The following is a 13,817-nucleotide window of genomic DNA, read 5'->3' as shown; positions in this document are numbered from 1 at the left end:
GCCCCGGAGGCCTCCTCTCGGGGTGGACTCAGGGCCTTCTCTTGCCCTCATTTTTGTGCAGGCACCACTGTACTTTCTGGAGGACCCAGAGCCGGGCCCATCATGAGCACCACCAGCCCCTGCCCAATCCCCAGGGGCACCGATCCTGTCTTACAAGCAAAGAACGTAACCGGAGCTCAGTGAAAAGTAATGCCACCATCACCACCACCACCTCCAAAAGCAACAACGGCAAACTTTCACTGACTGAGGGAGGCTTTAGGGAAATTCTTGGCCAAAGATCAGAGAAGGGTTTGTTGTCCTTGCCTGGCCCTGGCTTAGCTGGTTCATTTCAGCAGACGATGAGGAAAAGCTTCCGACCATGAAGACACACACACTGGCCAGAAGGGCTTCCCTACAAAATCCCTCTTATTTTTGGCTGCAGGTAACAGTAGGTAATTATCCACTCTTCTCCCACACTGGCTTTCCCAGCCTCTGCTGGTGAGGTGTTTTAGAAGACCACACAGGGCAGAGCACGTCCGCTAGTCCAGGGAGGGATGGATACAAGGGTCACCTCTTGGCCTGTCTCTGGTCCATGATTCTGGGGGACGTGCAGAGACCCCAGCCCCCCAACTGAGCTTTTTGACCAAGAAGACAGCCACGTCTAGTGGTTCCCCTGAGCTGGGGGCGAGAGAGGCGGGCATCCTCTGTTCTCGGACAGAAGCACCAGCAAGGAGCAAGCTAGCACAGTTCCTCTGGACCTACTGTCAGAGATACAACATGTTTTGGGACATCCAATGCTTTCTTAAGTCTGTCCCTCATTGTGACCTGCCATTTATCTCATGGGGTTAGGACAACCCAGTCTGGCAGCCTCATGCTTCAGAAACACAAGTGTTAGTTTACAAACAGATTTTTTTTGTCCAGATAAAGGAAGGCTTGGCACACACAAATAGACAGGAAGCTATCTCCTCACCTCCCCACCCCTATCCTCACCCCTCTCCCCACCCCACTGCCCCTAACAGCAAGATCAAGGGTTTCCAAGTCTCCCTCCTGGTGAAGAAATAGGTTCAGAGAGGGAAACTGTTTGCCCAAAGCCACACAGCTGCCACTGAGGGCTGGCTCCGGGCCGGGATGCCAGCTGAGTCTGGCTCCAGAGCTCATAGCTTGTGTCTCTGCTCTCTGGCCAGGCCCTCCCTTGGTCTCTACTGCGCTGGGGCACAGGTCAGACTGTAAGCAGATAAGATAGGTCATCCCTGGAGGAAAAGAACCAGATACAGCTTTTTGGCATAAGAGAAGCCATCTGGGGCCTAAGCCATTTTGTGATCTAACCCTGGTCACTAGTCCTTGAACAGTCTTTGAATTAGTGTCTTAAGGGAACAAAAGAACAAACTGTTATCAGGCAATAGAAGTGAAAATAGCAAAGATAATCAGTCGGAGAGACTCCCAGTTCTGTTTCAGTGGCAAACATGAGATGAGCCTGAAGCACTTTCCCGAACTGAGCTGTTTTATAGAATTTAAACCCCGGGGGCCTGACCACCAGATCCACTGGAACCTAAGGGATGATGATGCTGAAATTTTCTGACCCGTGTGACTTCAATCAACTGAAGCTTGGACTCTGTTGACCTTTGCCCCAAATCTATGCTGAATTCTCCTCTGCTCAGGCCCCTCCAGGGACATGCAGGTACCCTTAGTCTAAAACCTCCCCAGTTCTGCTGTTCCAGAGACACGGCTTTGGGAAAGATCCTTGGTGTTCTCCTTACTTTTTAAAAAAAACTAGTCCTGTTTTTTGGTGGGGGAGGTAGTTAGTTGTCTTTTATTTTTTTTTTTGACAGAAGTATCGGGGATCGAACCCATAACCTCATGCATGCTAAACACATGCTCTACCACTGAGCTATACGCTCCCCCTCCCCCTGCTTGCTGCAAGTAATAAATCCTTCCTTCTGATCTTTGACTTGATTCTGTCTTTTGGCTCCACACACACCAACAGGATAAACTCTCCACTTTAAGATCCTTACTTGGTCCTGTCTGCAAAGTCCCTTTGCTGTGTGCAGTAACATATTCACAGGCTCGGGGGACTAGGATGTGGACATCATTTTGCGGGGGGTGGCGGTAGGAGGAAGCACTATTCAGCAAAGTCACATTAACGTAGGTAGTGCCTTGGTTCAAGTGTCCAGGCTGCATGTGGGGGCAGACGGCTTGGTTCTCACACCAGCACCTCACCCTCAGGGAGGGGGGCACAGATCAATGAATCTGCCATCCATGGAGGTCCTGCCAAGTGCCCGGCTTTTTTGCACCCCCAGAAGGCAGGCACTGCCACCCCCCCCCCCCCACTTCACAGACTGAGGAAACAGATTAGAAAGTGTTTATGGATTTGCTGGAGAAATGTGGTGCGCGGCCAGGGCGGATGGGGACACCTAAGCATCTGAGGTTCTCTGCTTCTCCCAGCATCTGAGGGCAGAAGCTACTGCTGCTGCTGGGAGTGGGCGGGAGCTGAGTGCAGACATGCCTCCTTCACGGCTCTCCCCGCCCCTCCCTCCTTTCAGAGACAGCCACGCGCCCGAGCTCGCTGCCTCTGTTTTCCCGGAGCTGCGGCTGCTGCCACTGCTAAGATGCCTCCCCCCAGCCTGGAGATGGGGAGCGGCCAGGTGCTCCCGGCCTTCCTGCTCTGCAGCACTCTGCTGGTCATCAAGATGTATGTGGTGGCCATCATCACCGGCCAAGTGAGGCTTCGGAAGAAGGTACGTGCCGCCCTCGGGGACCCCAGCCCTGCGTGCGCTCACTTGTCCTGCCAGTAAGGTTGGGGATGGGACACTTGGCCAAGAAGTTTTCAGGGCCAGCCTGTGAGTGAGTATGCTGGGGACTAGGTGTCTATCCTGTCCTTTGGGATGGCTCCAATGTGGTCCTCAGTTTCAGTGAGACGCGTACCTCCTTGTCCTCTGTTTTAAGAGCATTTACTTACTTGCTGTGGCACCAGGTAAGTTCTTGGTACCGGGAGATTCCACAAGATCCACTGAGCTCTGTCAGCGTCTCAAGGAGCAGCAGGTCCCGGAGGGTGGCGTGAGGCAGCCTTCAGCCTCCATCTGACCTGGCGGCTTCCCGGACAGGGGATCTGATATTTGGGTGGAGTGGGAACCGGTGAAACAGGAGCCGGGAATTCTTGAAGTGGAAATTCCCAACCTGCCTGCGAGTTTGCTTACAACCCCACGGCAGCCTCCAGAAGCCGGGTCCCAGCCAGACTCCACCGGAGATCTCGGTTGAGGAATTTCCCCCACCAATCCGCCAATCCGAGTTCTGGAGCCAAAACAACAACAAAGAGGCCCAGATCTAAGCCAGGGGGAGCGGGTGGGCGGGAGAACCGGTTCCAGCGTGACTGTTAGCAGAGACATCGCTGGCCAAGCTCGCAGGCTGTCCTGTTAGGCACTGAGAGGCCCGGAGGTACCGCAGATTAGCCTCCAGGTATCGCAGAGGAGTTGTTTCCGACTGTACCCTTTGTCCAGTTCAAAGACAAGGTGAGGCTGACATCACTCTCTGCTTCTCCCAGCATCTGGGGGCAGAAGTGTTGGGGGTGGACACTGGGGAGCAGGCAGGGCAGCTCCCCAGATGAAATAACTCCCCAAGTAGAGGCTCCTTGAGCATCCTGACTTCGCCCTGCCTGGGCCCATGCTGGGATGCGGGATACAGGCACGCAGCGGGACTGCCGCATCCACCCTTTGACTCCTTCCGTGCAGCTGAGCGGTTAATCCCCACCACGGCCTTGGGGTGGGGGCAGGGAGTGCGGACCGTATTCAGCTTGTTTTCCAGGTGAGGAACCTGGGCTCAGAGAGGAGATGTCACTTGTGAAGGCCACACAGCTGGGTTTGAATCCAGGTGCCCAGCTCCAGAGCTCACGCCCTGCCATGGGGGGACGGGGTTCTCACCAGGGCCGTGCAGGGCCCAGAACTTTCTTTTTAATGTGGATTAGAGAAGGAGACAAACCCGTTGGGGTGCCTTCCTGCCTGGTCAGTAGGGAGTGGCAGAAGGAAAGCCCCCCTCGGGCTGTCGCAGGTCCTCCCCACTGTCTGAATTTCCCTCTCATTTCTGCTCCCTGCATTCAGCCAGTCAGCCTGGGAGGAACTGGGGAGCTCCACTGAGAAGGGGAGGTGCCATCTCTGGCTCCTCCACCCAGCAGCCTTGGGATCTTGGACAAGTCTGAGAGCTTGATTTCCTCATTTGTAAACTGGGGATAGTCACCGCAGTGCCTGGAGACCTTAGCTCCTGGCGCAGAAGCCAATGTCCCACCAACGTCAGTCCTCAGAACTTAATAACAGCTGGAAGAAACATGCATGGCCCCAGATCTGTTGGCAGGAGTGCATCCTGGGACCCGCCCCTTGCCCCACCAAGCGGCCGGCCGGCCGTGCTCCAGCCTGTGATGCTCGGCCTTTTCCCGCCCGCACTACAGCTGGTTCTCACCAGGGTGACTTGTATTCAAGTTGTTCTCAGAGGTGAGCAATCCCATGGACTGCGGACACCCAAGACCACTGCCGCTGAGTGCCTAGACCTTTTGAAGGGTGTCCCAGGCACAGGGACTCTGTACAGAGCCATCAGAATTGGTGACTTAAGGGCCAGCAAAGAGGAGTTCTGGCTGTGAGGGATCCTGATTGTGAGAGCCATCACACCCGGGTGGCATTCACCTCTGGGGTGAGGCAGGGGCAGACCCACCAGGCAGGACAAACCAGTGCTTGGGGACAGATGTCACAAGGGCTTGTAAATCAGAGGCAGCAGGATTTGCCACTGAATGAGCAATTTAGAAACCGTGCTGTAGACATTCAGGTTTGCTGTGTGGTTGGTGGGGCTGGATGCCAGCGGGGAACAGAGGAGCCTGAGCAGTGGGTGTGACTGTCATGTGTAAAGCAGGGCCTTCGATGACCTAAGTATGATCTCAAGTCCCTGCTGTAGACTGACAGTTCCTCCAGCACCCGCCTGGCTCCAGGCGATGTGCTGGGGTGTCTCCAGTCCTCTCCCACCCTCTTCACGTGGCAGATGAGCTCCATTTGATCCGGAGTTCACAGATGAGGAAGCTGAGACTCAGGGAAGTTCAGAAACCTGCAGTTAGTCTGTGTGGAGCTGGGTTTCCTACCGGGGCCTGTTGAGGCCCTCTCATTGCTCTTAATTCAAAATCTAGATTCATAGGGTACCTCCAGGGCCCCAGCTGACCCCTGCACCTTCATCCTGGAACTCAGTCCCTTGCTGTCTATGCTCCAGCCATGTGGGTATGTGGGTTTTTCATTCCTCATCCGTGCTCATCTTCTGACCCCGAGGCCTTTGCACATGCTGTTCCTTATGCCTTGAATGCTACAACTCTCCCTCCTTCTGATTAAGGCTGATGCATCCTTCAAGCCTCAGCTTTAATGTCACTGAAGCCTTCTCTGATTCCAGACTTGGTCAGGTCTCCTATGAATCTTTTCAAAGCTAACCCTGTCTTCTCTTTCTTAACGCTCGCCATCTGGTCTTCTCTGGGTCATAGGCTCATTGCACTGAGCTTCACAAGAGCAGGCATAGGAGGGCCTTTTTCTTGGTCTCTCCAGGCTGCTGTGTAACAAAATACCAGGGACTGGGTGGCTTATAAAGAACAGAAATTTATTTCTCACAGTTCTGGAGGCTGGGAAGTCCAAGATCAAGGCACTGGCACAGTCCGTGTCTGGTGAGGGCCCACTTCCTGGTTCATAGATGGCGGTCTTGCTGTTTCCTCACATAGCAGAAGGGGAGAGAGAGCTCTCTGAGGTCTCAAAAGAGTAGTAATCTCATTCAGGAGAGCTCCACCCTTATGACTTAATCGCCTCCTACAGGCTCATCTAACACCATCACACTGGGGATTAGGTCTCAACATCGAAAGTTTGCGGGGGCACAGACGTTAAGTCATAGCAGTCCTGCTCACGGTGAGTCCGCAGCGCCCAGCACACAGCAGGAGTTCATGGATGCTGGTGAACAGACGCATGTGCGGCTGCACCGCCGCAGGCCTAGCTGACCGGACCACCCGTCTCACAAGCAGTAATTCTCAGCTGATGTATTCCAGGCTTTTGCCAACCCCGAGGATGCTCAGAGACACGGAGGCCTCCAGTATTGCCGGAGCGACCCGGATGTGGAACGCTGCCTCAGGCAAGTACCATTTTCCCTCTACCTGGATGCGGCCCGACCTTTCAGACCCTCTTCCAAACACCAGGGACTGGGAGGATACCCAGGGGGCTAAGGTCTTCTGCTTTCTTGATCCTTTTAGGCTGTTTTAATTTATTCATTGATTTGATTACTAGTTAATCGTGGAAAAATAATACATGCTCATGGCTCAGGATTATAAAGGTAGAAAAGGGTATTCAGTGAAAATTCAATCTCTCTGCCACCTCTGACCTCCAGGTCCTGCCCAGATCCCCTCTCCAGGGGTAAACGCTGTTACTGGCGTCTTGTGCCTCTTCCCAGAGGCAGACTTTCTGCATTTACGACACTCGCACTGTGCTTTTTCCTTCCTATCCCCAAAGAATTACCCTTCATCCATTGATTTATACTGTCCTTTTTTTACATAACAACAGAAATTGTTTCGTATCAGCCCATAGAGGGGCCTCATTAATTACATCCATGCTACAGTATTTATGCCATTAGTCTCTTGAATGGATGATCGAAGATAGCTTATCCAGTCACTTCCCCTCCGATGGCATTTAGGCTCTTAGTCTTTTTCTGTTATGAACAGAACTCATCAAAACCTCTTTCATTTCACTTTGTGTGTATGTGTGAGCAAAACTGCAGGATGCCATCAAATGGTAAGAAATACTGTCCAGTGGTCTCCAGATCTACTCCCACAACTGGTGCGGGAGGTGTGTCTCTATGACCTGCCAACTCAGTGTAGCCACTTTTGGACGGATCCCTGCCAACACGATGGGTGAAAATTGACATCACATTTCAGCTTCACTTTGCATTTCTTTTGTTCTGAGTGAAGTGGAACCTCTTTTCACATGCTTAGCCTCCCCCAGTCAATCAAAAACAATTTTTCTTATTATAAAAATCAGAGCCACTCATTGCCTACAATCTGGGTAATGCTGAAGATACATAGAGGAGAAAGGGGAAAACCAGTCACAACACTAATCTCAGTTAACATTTCCATCTCTTATTCGTCTTCTATGTCTAAATATTTTTCATAACCCTAGGTGTGCATTGTATACCCAGTTTGGGGTTCTGATTTTTTTTTTCAGTTAACACTGTTTCATGAGCACTTTCTGTGTCAGTAAATAACTACTCAAAAAGTGATTCTTCCAAAAGGGCTGCGTAAAATTCCATCAGAGACTAAATGTTAATTTCACGTAGCCACTCAAAGGTGGGGATTTTGGCGGCTTCCTCTCTGCTGTTTCACACCAATGGGCTGGAGGAGGCGCTCTCAGGGGATGGGGCGCGGTAGGGATGGGTTTCTGGACAGGGGTGAGATGGAGACAAACCCTCACATAGTTTTTATCATGTTCCCATGAGTCACAGGCAGAAATGGGTGGGACAGTGTAGTGAAAAATAATAGAGAAGTTCTTTTATTATAAGCAAGTCTGTGGGGTTTCTCCTGTATGTTTTTCTTGGCTATTGAAAATAACATACATCCTTGTAGTTTTTTAGAAGTTACAGAAACAGGTAAGTAGAAAGTAAGATTCCTTGCTATTTCACTCTTTTTAATATAACTACAGTATATGGTCCTTCATATGAGGACGACCCAGCCAGCCATCCAACATTTAATGAGCACTTACTATGTGCAGGATACTGTGCTCAGCACTAATTGTACTTTAGTGAACAAAAGCTTCACCCATACACAAATCCATCCTGGTGACCCTCATGCCACCTGGTTGGTTTGACTCTCCTGGGCGGTGGAGACGGACATGATGAGGAGCAAAATCGCCCAGCATCTACAGTGCTGATGCTCAAGTGGCTGAAATTCAATTCAGCACTTCTTGAGCACCTCTTATCTAGTAATGTTTTATATCTGTTCAGTGAGTATTGACTGGGGACCTTCCACCTACTGGTATTTACTGGGACTTACCATGCCAGACGTGGGGTGCCTGGGCCCCTGGGGCTCCTCCTTCTGACTTCACCTAACATCATGGAACCTCGTGGGTATAGAATGCATAGAATCACACATCCTGCCATCCGCTACCGGAGAACTGGCTGGAACCTGATGGGAAATGCCCTGGAAGCAGAGTGAGTTAAATATTAGACCGGAGTTCTTAGTGCAACCAGGGCTGCCTTCTGCACAAACAGGAAGGCATGTAGGTCTTGGTTCTTGTGCATAACTCTGCCTTGCAGATTAGCATCTGCTGGGATCGAAAATGTGAGCCCTGCTCTGGGAGGAGTCAGGAACCAGGTATCAAGGAAAATGATGAAATCCAGATGCCTGCTTTCTGATGCCTGTCTGAGCCTCCCAGCAATGGGTGTTTTGGCCAAATTCTGAGTTTGTGTGAATGCAGCTGTGGTGCAGGGGGTCTCTGAGTGGTCCTGGGGAAGGAAGACTTGACTGAAGCTTTGGGATATTTCTGACTCTTTGCAGTGTGCAGACAATCTGAGGGAAGAGGTTTGTCAGGAGATTGGGTCTCCAGATCTCAGCCCTAGCAAGTCCCTTAGACGCCAGGCAGCACATTCATTTTGTGGGTAATGAACAGAGACCCAGCGAGGGAGAGAGACGTGCCCGAGACCCTGGGTCTAAGGATCACCACGGCGGATCTGCAGGCCCCTAGCCTGACAGTTTACCCGGCACCATAAAATGGTTTTTATTAATTTGGCCTGGGGGTCTGAAGGTGGTTGGGAGACTGGAAAAACCAAGAGGTGAAAGTAAGTTTTAACAGTCGTGTCCAGGACAGGGCTGCTGATGGTGGTAACAATGACAAAGAAGATGGCAGGCAAATTGGGCACCTACTCGGTGACAGGCAGTGTTCTAAGCACTTCGAGGGACCAACTCACCCTGCTCCACAGCCTTCCGAGGACGGCGCTCGTACCTACAGAGGAGCAGGTGGGGTTCCCAAGGCCACAAAGCTCTGACGGCGAAGCTGCCACCCGGCCCAGGCCGTCAGACTCGGGCACTGCTCCCCTCCATGAACATAATTTAGCTCTGTTTTCTACCTGCCTTTAAAACTCAGCAGCCTTTGTGTTGTAGCAAACCTGAATTCTAGGAAATCACCTGTACGGATGGAGAGCACGGCCGAGGGAAGAGGAGGGAGCTGGTGTGGCTGCTGGCGGCTGTCCCTGCCCTGGAGGCCCCAGGGTTGTCGGGGGGGGGGGGGGGGGCGGGGGACTGTGGGACTCTCTCTCCACGTGGCTGTCTCACCTGATGTGGTAAAAGGCTGCGGTGTTGCAATGTCTGTTGAGGGGGAGGGGCAGGCCTGATGCTACGGGAGGTCATGCAAGTCCAGTCTAGTGAGAATTTGCTTTGAGTGACTTTCACCTTAAAAGAGGGTTATTATTGGAATGACATGTTTTGCCCAAGCATCTCTGGTACGTGACTCCCTCCATGCCTCTCGATTCAGATCCTGGGGTGGAGAGTGGGGAATGAGTTTTCTTGCATCATCCCTGATTTCCCCATGTCTCTCTGTCCTTGTCACCACTTGTGGCTTCGTGGGAGCCAGGCTGTGGTTTGAGATGTACCCGGGGAGGGGAGGGGAGGGGTAGAGGGCATTGGGCAGCCCGGGGCTGAGAGTCAGAGCTTCAGGGCTTTGTCGGCTCCCAGACACCTCTCCTCCCTCAGTGGTGACCTCTGAATCCTTTAGTCCCGGTGTCTGGAGCCAGGAGGTGGGGCTGCCCCTCCCCACCTCTGGGTCATCTCCCATCCTTACCCCTCCTCTCCGCCCTGTGTCCCCTGACTTCTTTCCATCACCTGTGCTTTGGGGTTTAGCCAGCGATCCTCCTAACAGCTTTCTAAAACCTGACTCATTCTTAAAGTGTAAATACACACTTTAAGGAAAAATGTCTGAATGAATGGGTTTCGTATGCTAGTTATGCTCTTCCTGAAACTTTCTGAGAAATGTATAACATGACGAGAATACTCCCAGGTGACACCATCTCATGAGTCACCTGTGGTGGGCAGACCACATTCTGGGACATATTGACTTAACATAAAATAGGTTTTCTAAGGTGTCTAATAGCACATGGGAGGATGTTGGCATACACAGCTGCATCTCCATAGGGTGGTGCGACTTTAGAGGACCAGTTGCCATTTCTTCCCATGTAACTCCCAGCTAGGAACCTTGCTCCATCGGGAAACTGGAGTGGCCCTGGTCTTCGGTTTCCCCCTCTTCATCCCTGGGATCAGGACCCGGCCAGGGCATGCCTTTCTGACGTCAGCATCCAGCAGTATTTCTCTCAGCTGGTGAGACCTGCCCTGCCCTGCCTCAGGCTTGCTTTCAATGGGGCTGAGTCCCAAGGTCGAGATTTGGGAGAAAAGGAAAAGGAAGTCACACGTTGGCTCCAGAGTATGGGGATGGAGACACCAACTGATGTGTCCTGAGTTTGACCTAAGAAAGATCCAGGCCCTGCTGGGTTTATGGGAGATTTTGTACACAGTTTGAATTCCAGACCCCTTATCCTGCTTCACAAGGCTCCTCTCCCCCTCTTGTCCTGCCTCTGTCCCTCTTGCATACCACACTCCAGCTGCATGGGTCACTTTTCTGAGCCTTGAACACACTACGCTCATTCCCACCTCAGGACCTTTGCACATGTCAATCCCTCTCCCAGGAAAGTTCTTCCCCTGTGCAGATGGCCCCTCCTCATTCAGGCTTCAGCACTGATGTCTCCTTCTCTGACTACACCTGCACTCGGTGTAGGTCACTCGGCAGACACCCTACCCTCAGCACTGAGTTGCTGAGTGCTCCAGGCCACCCCCCTGCCCAGACCAATTCCTCAGCATCCACATACCATGGCCCTGGGAGGGAAGAGGAGGACTCTGCGGCATGTCCCCACACAGGGGCTGCTGGGCTGGGCCTGGCCTGTTGGCACAGCATTGGTGAAATGCACTCCAGCTGGAAGGCTCAGAGAATGGGCTTCAGTTCCAGCAGCATCCCCACGTCTCACACGTGCGGCCTATCCTTGGGGGAGGTCATGGCCCGGGCACTGTGTTCCAGTTTATTTGCGCCTCCAGCATGCCCTCTATGGCTTCAGTCACTTGCTTAGCCTCTAATTTATGGGACTCGTCGTCCCCACCCTCCCCAGGGGAAGCTGCCCATTTAGCAGGAGTCATGGAAAATGTGAACCGGCTCTTAGCCGAAGTGATGAGTTTTCTTTCTTGGTCATTTTTTGATGGCGGGGTTATACCCAGCCACCCCTCCACCACCACACATACCCACACACGATTATTTTAAACAAAGGAAGAAGCAGGCTAGCACGGATGAGACAGTTTCACTTGAGTTCAGCGATTGGCTGGCTCCCGTGAGTGGAAGATGTTCTTGTTATAATTATCTCTGAAACGAGTAGGGGTTTACTTATATTTAGGGGCAGAATAAAACAGGCGGGGACTTCAGACACATGCTCGTAAGCTCTAGCCTGTCCCACTGGGGAGGGCCCAGGAACCTGCATTCGGAAGGAGGGCTGCCTCGGAGAAGCTCTTGGTGGTAAAGAGCACGGGCCGGAGGTGGACTGAGGCCCCACCCCGGCCTTGACTCAACCCCGCTGAGCCCCCCTTTTCCCACCTGACATCCAAGGCCAGCGGGGAAGATGGGAGACTGTGGCAGGGGCCGGGTCCTGGCGAGCCCCGGGGCTGGTGAGAAAATCCAACCACAAGCCTTTCACAGCTCCTAGTCCATTAACAAGGCTTCACTTCCTCAGCTGTTCACAGGTGCCAGCTTGGAGTCACTGTCCCTTCTGCCTCTGGGTATCTCTTTGTCCTGAGGATGGACATGACTCTGGCACCCTGAGATGATCCCCAGGGATGCGGGGCCCTTTGGGGCAGAGGGCCCCAGCTTCCTGGACACTCTCCAAGCTGCTGCCTGGCTGACCACACCCCTTGCCTTCCCAGAGCCCACCGGAACGACATGGAGACCATCTACCCCTTCCTGTTCCTCGGCCTCGTCTACTCCTTCCTGGGGCCCGACCCTTTCGTCGCCCGGATGCACTTCCTCGTGGTCTTCCTGGGCCGCATGGTGCACACCGTGGCCTACCTGGGCAAGCTGCGTGCACCTACCCGCTCCCTGGCCTACACACTGGCTCAGCTCCCCTGTGCCTCCATGGCCCTGCAGATCGTCTGGGAAGCAGCCCGCCACCTGTGACCAGCCATTGACACCTCGGCCGCCAGACCACCGGCCACAAGCCACCTCGGCCGCCAGACCACTGGCCACAAGACTGTTCCTGGGGCAGTGGGCGCCCTTTCAAGGTGGTGATAGGCCTCAGAGCCTGGTTACCTGGCAACCTGCTGAGCGTGAGATCCTGGGCCCAGTGGGCCTGTGTGTGTTTGGGGGGGTGTGTGTGCATGTGTGCCCCTTGGATTCCTTGGCAAAGTGGCCAGTTGGAACTGTTCAGAGATCGGTTGTCAAGACTGATCGAAAATCCTTCCACTTAAATAACAGCATCAAAACCACCACCCCTTCTCGTCCCTCAGAATGGGAAATGTGAGCGGACACTCGGTTCAGGTTTCTGAACCTAATGACCGTCCGAATCCAGGGCAGTAATAAACAAGGATGTCTCAGAGCCACCCTGGAGATTCTGGTGCAGCTGGTCTAGGGGGAGCCTGGGCGTCTTTAAGGAGCTCTCCCCGTGAGTCCGAGTGATGGCCGGGCCTGGGAGCCACTGCCAGATCCCCCTAGAGCAGGGCCCGGAGCGGCAGGGTGTGACTCCGTGGCTTCTCTCCTGGTGGGGGTGTGGTGAGGTGGGGGTAGGGTGACACCTCCCCGTGCTCCGGCCTCATTCCTATGCTGGGTCCTTCTCCCCTTGGCCCGGGTGCTGGTGGGAGAGGCCCACAGTAAGGTTGGCCTTCTCTTCCTGAGGCTTCACTTGCTCTGAAGGACTGACTGTCAGTCAAGGCCCATGAGTTCTGAAGGGCCAGTCACAAATGTGAACCCCTGCGGGGAATCGTGTGTCTCTCTTAGACTCTTATGCTAAGATGTTCTGTGGCTTTAATCATTAGTGGGAAATCTGGCCAGCTGGGCTCACTGCTTCATGAAGGCCCTTAGCTGCTGGTTCCTGGCATCCACCACTGTCCAAGCTGGCACGACTCCAGCTCGCCTGAGAGAGTTTGTAGGTGGGGCCAAACTGATGGGACACAGTCTCTGGCAAAGAGACAAACACATCCTGGCTGGGGAGTTAAATCACTGCAGAAACTCCTACCTCCTGCCATGGGCAAGTAAGATGGTCAACTTTTTTTTTTTTTTTTTAGTGGAGGTACTGGGGATTGAACCCAGGACCTCACGCATACTCAGCATGTGCTCTACCATTGAGTTACATTCCCCACCAAGTCAGGTCAGGAGGTGCAGGATCAGCTCTGAACCCGGCCTGTCTGGCTCCCAAACCTGCTCTAACCACTGTGCACTCCTGGCGCACTTTCCCCAAGCCCCCTCCCAGCACCGCCCCTTCCCTCCAGGACCTGGGCAAGCCCCCCTAGCACCTGGGCACGGCTCCCTCCCACTGCCTTGCAACCCAGAATTTCTGCCCCTGCGGACTGATGGCCTGCAGAGTGAGGGCCCCACTGGGGACTCAGGGAACCACACGCCTCCCTCACTAGAAAGCCGAGTTAGCTGGGAGCTGGGTGTGGGTAACACTGCCCCCTGGTGGTGAGATGAGCCTCCGTTCTGGGGCTGCAGCAGCACATCTGGGAACAAGAAGGGCACTGTTCTATATTGGATGCCTGCTGTTTACTAAACATTGGC

General features: G+C 53.4%; 1 protein-coding gene across 1 annotated transcript; it reads left to right on the top strand.

Moving 5' to 3' along the window:
• The first annotated feature begins 1,636 nt into the window (after window positions 1-1,636).
• PTGES (prostaglandin E synthase) lies at window positions 1,637-12,651 on the top strand. Its single transcript, XM_006181919.3, has 4 exons — window positions 1,637-1,657; window positions 2,520-2,714; window positions 6,029-6,111; window positions 11,975-12,651. The coding sequence occupies exons 1-4, from the start codon at window positions 1,652-1,654 to the stop codon at window positions 12,222-12,224; spliced, it is 534 nt and encodes a 177-aa protein (XP_006181981.2). The 5' UTR covers window positions 1,637-1,651; the 3' UTR covers window positions 12,225-12,651.
• The last annotated feature ends 1,166 nt before the right edge of the window (window positions 12,652-13,817 follow it).

Source organism: Camelus ferus, chromosome 4, assembly GCF_009834535.1.
Source record: "Camelus ferus isolate YT-003-E chromosome 4, BCGSAC_Cfer_1.0, whole genome shotgun sequence".
Lineage (NCBI taxonomy): Eukaryota > Metazoa > Chordata > Mammalia > Artiodactyla > Camelidae > Camelus > Camelus ferus.
The sequence above is the reverse complement of the archived record's forward strand: the minus strand, read 5'-3'. Positions and strand labels throughout refer to the sequence as shown.

Excerpts from the sequence above, each read along its gene's own strand:
- PTGES (XM_006181919.3), top strand. Across the intron at positions 2,715-6,028 it reads AAGTGAGGCTTCGGAAGAAG|GCTTTTGCCAACCCCGAGGA; the intron begins GTACGTGCCGCC and ends GATGTATTCCAG. Across the intron at positions 6,112-11,974 it reads GATGTGGAACGCTGCCTCAG|AGCCCACCGGAACGACATGG; the intron begins GCAAGTACCATT and ends TTGCCTTCCCAG.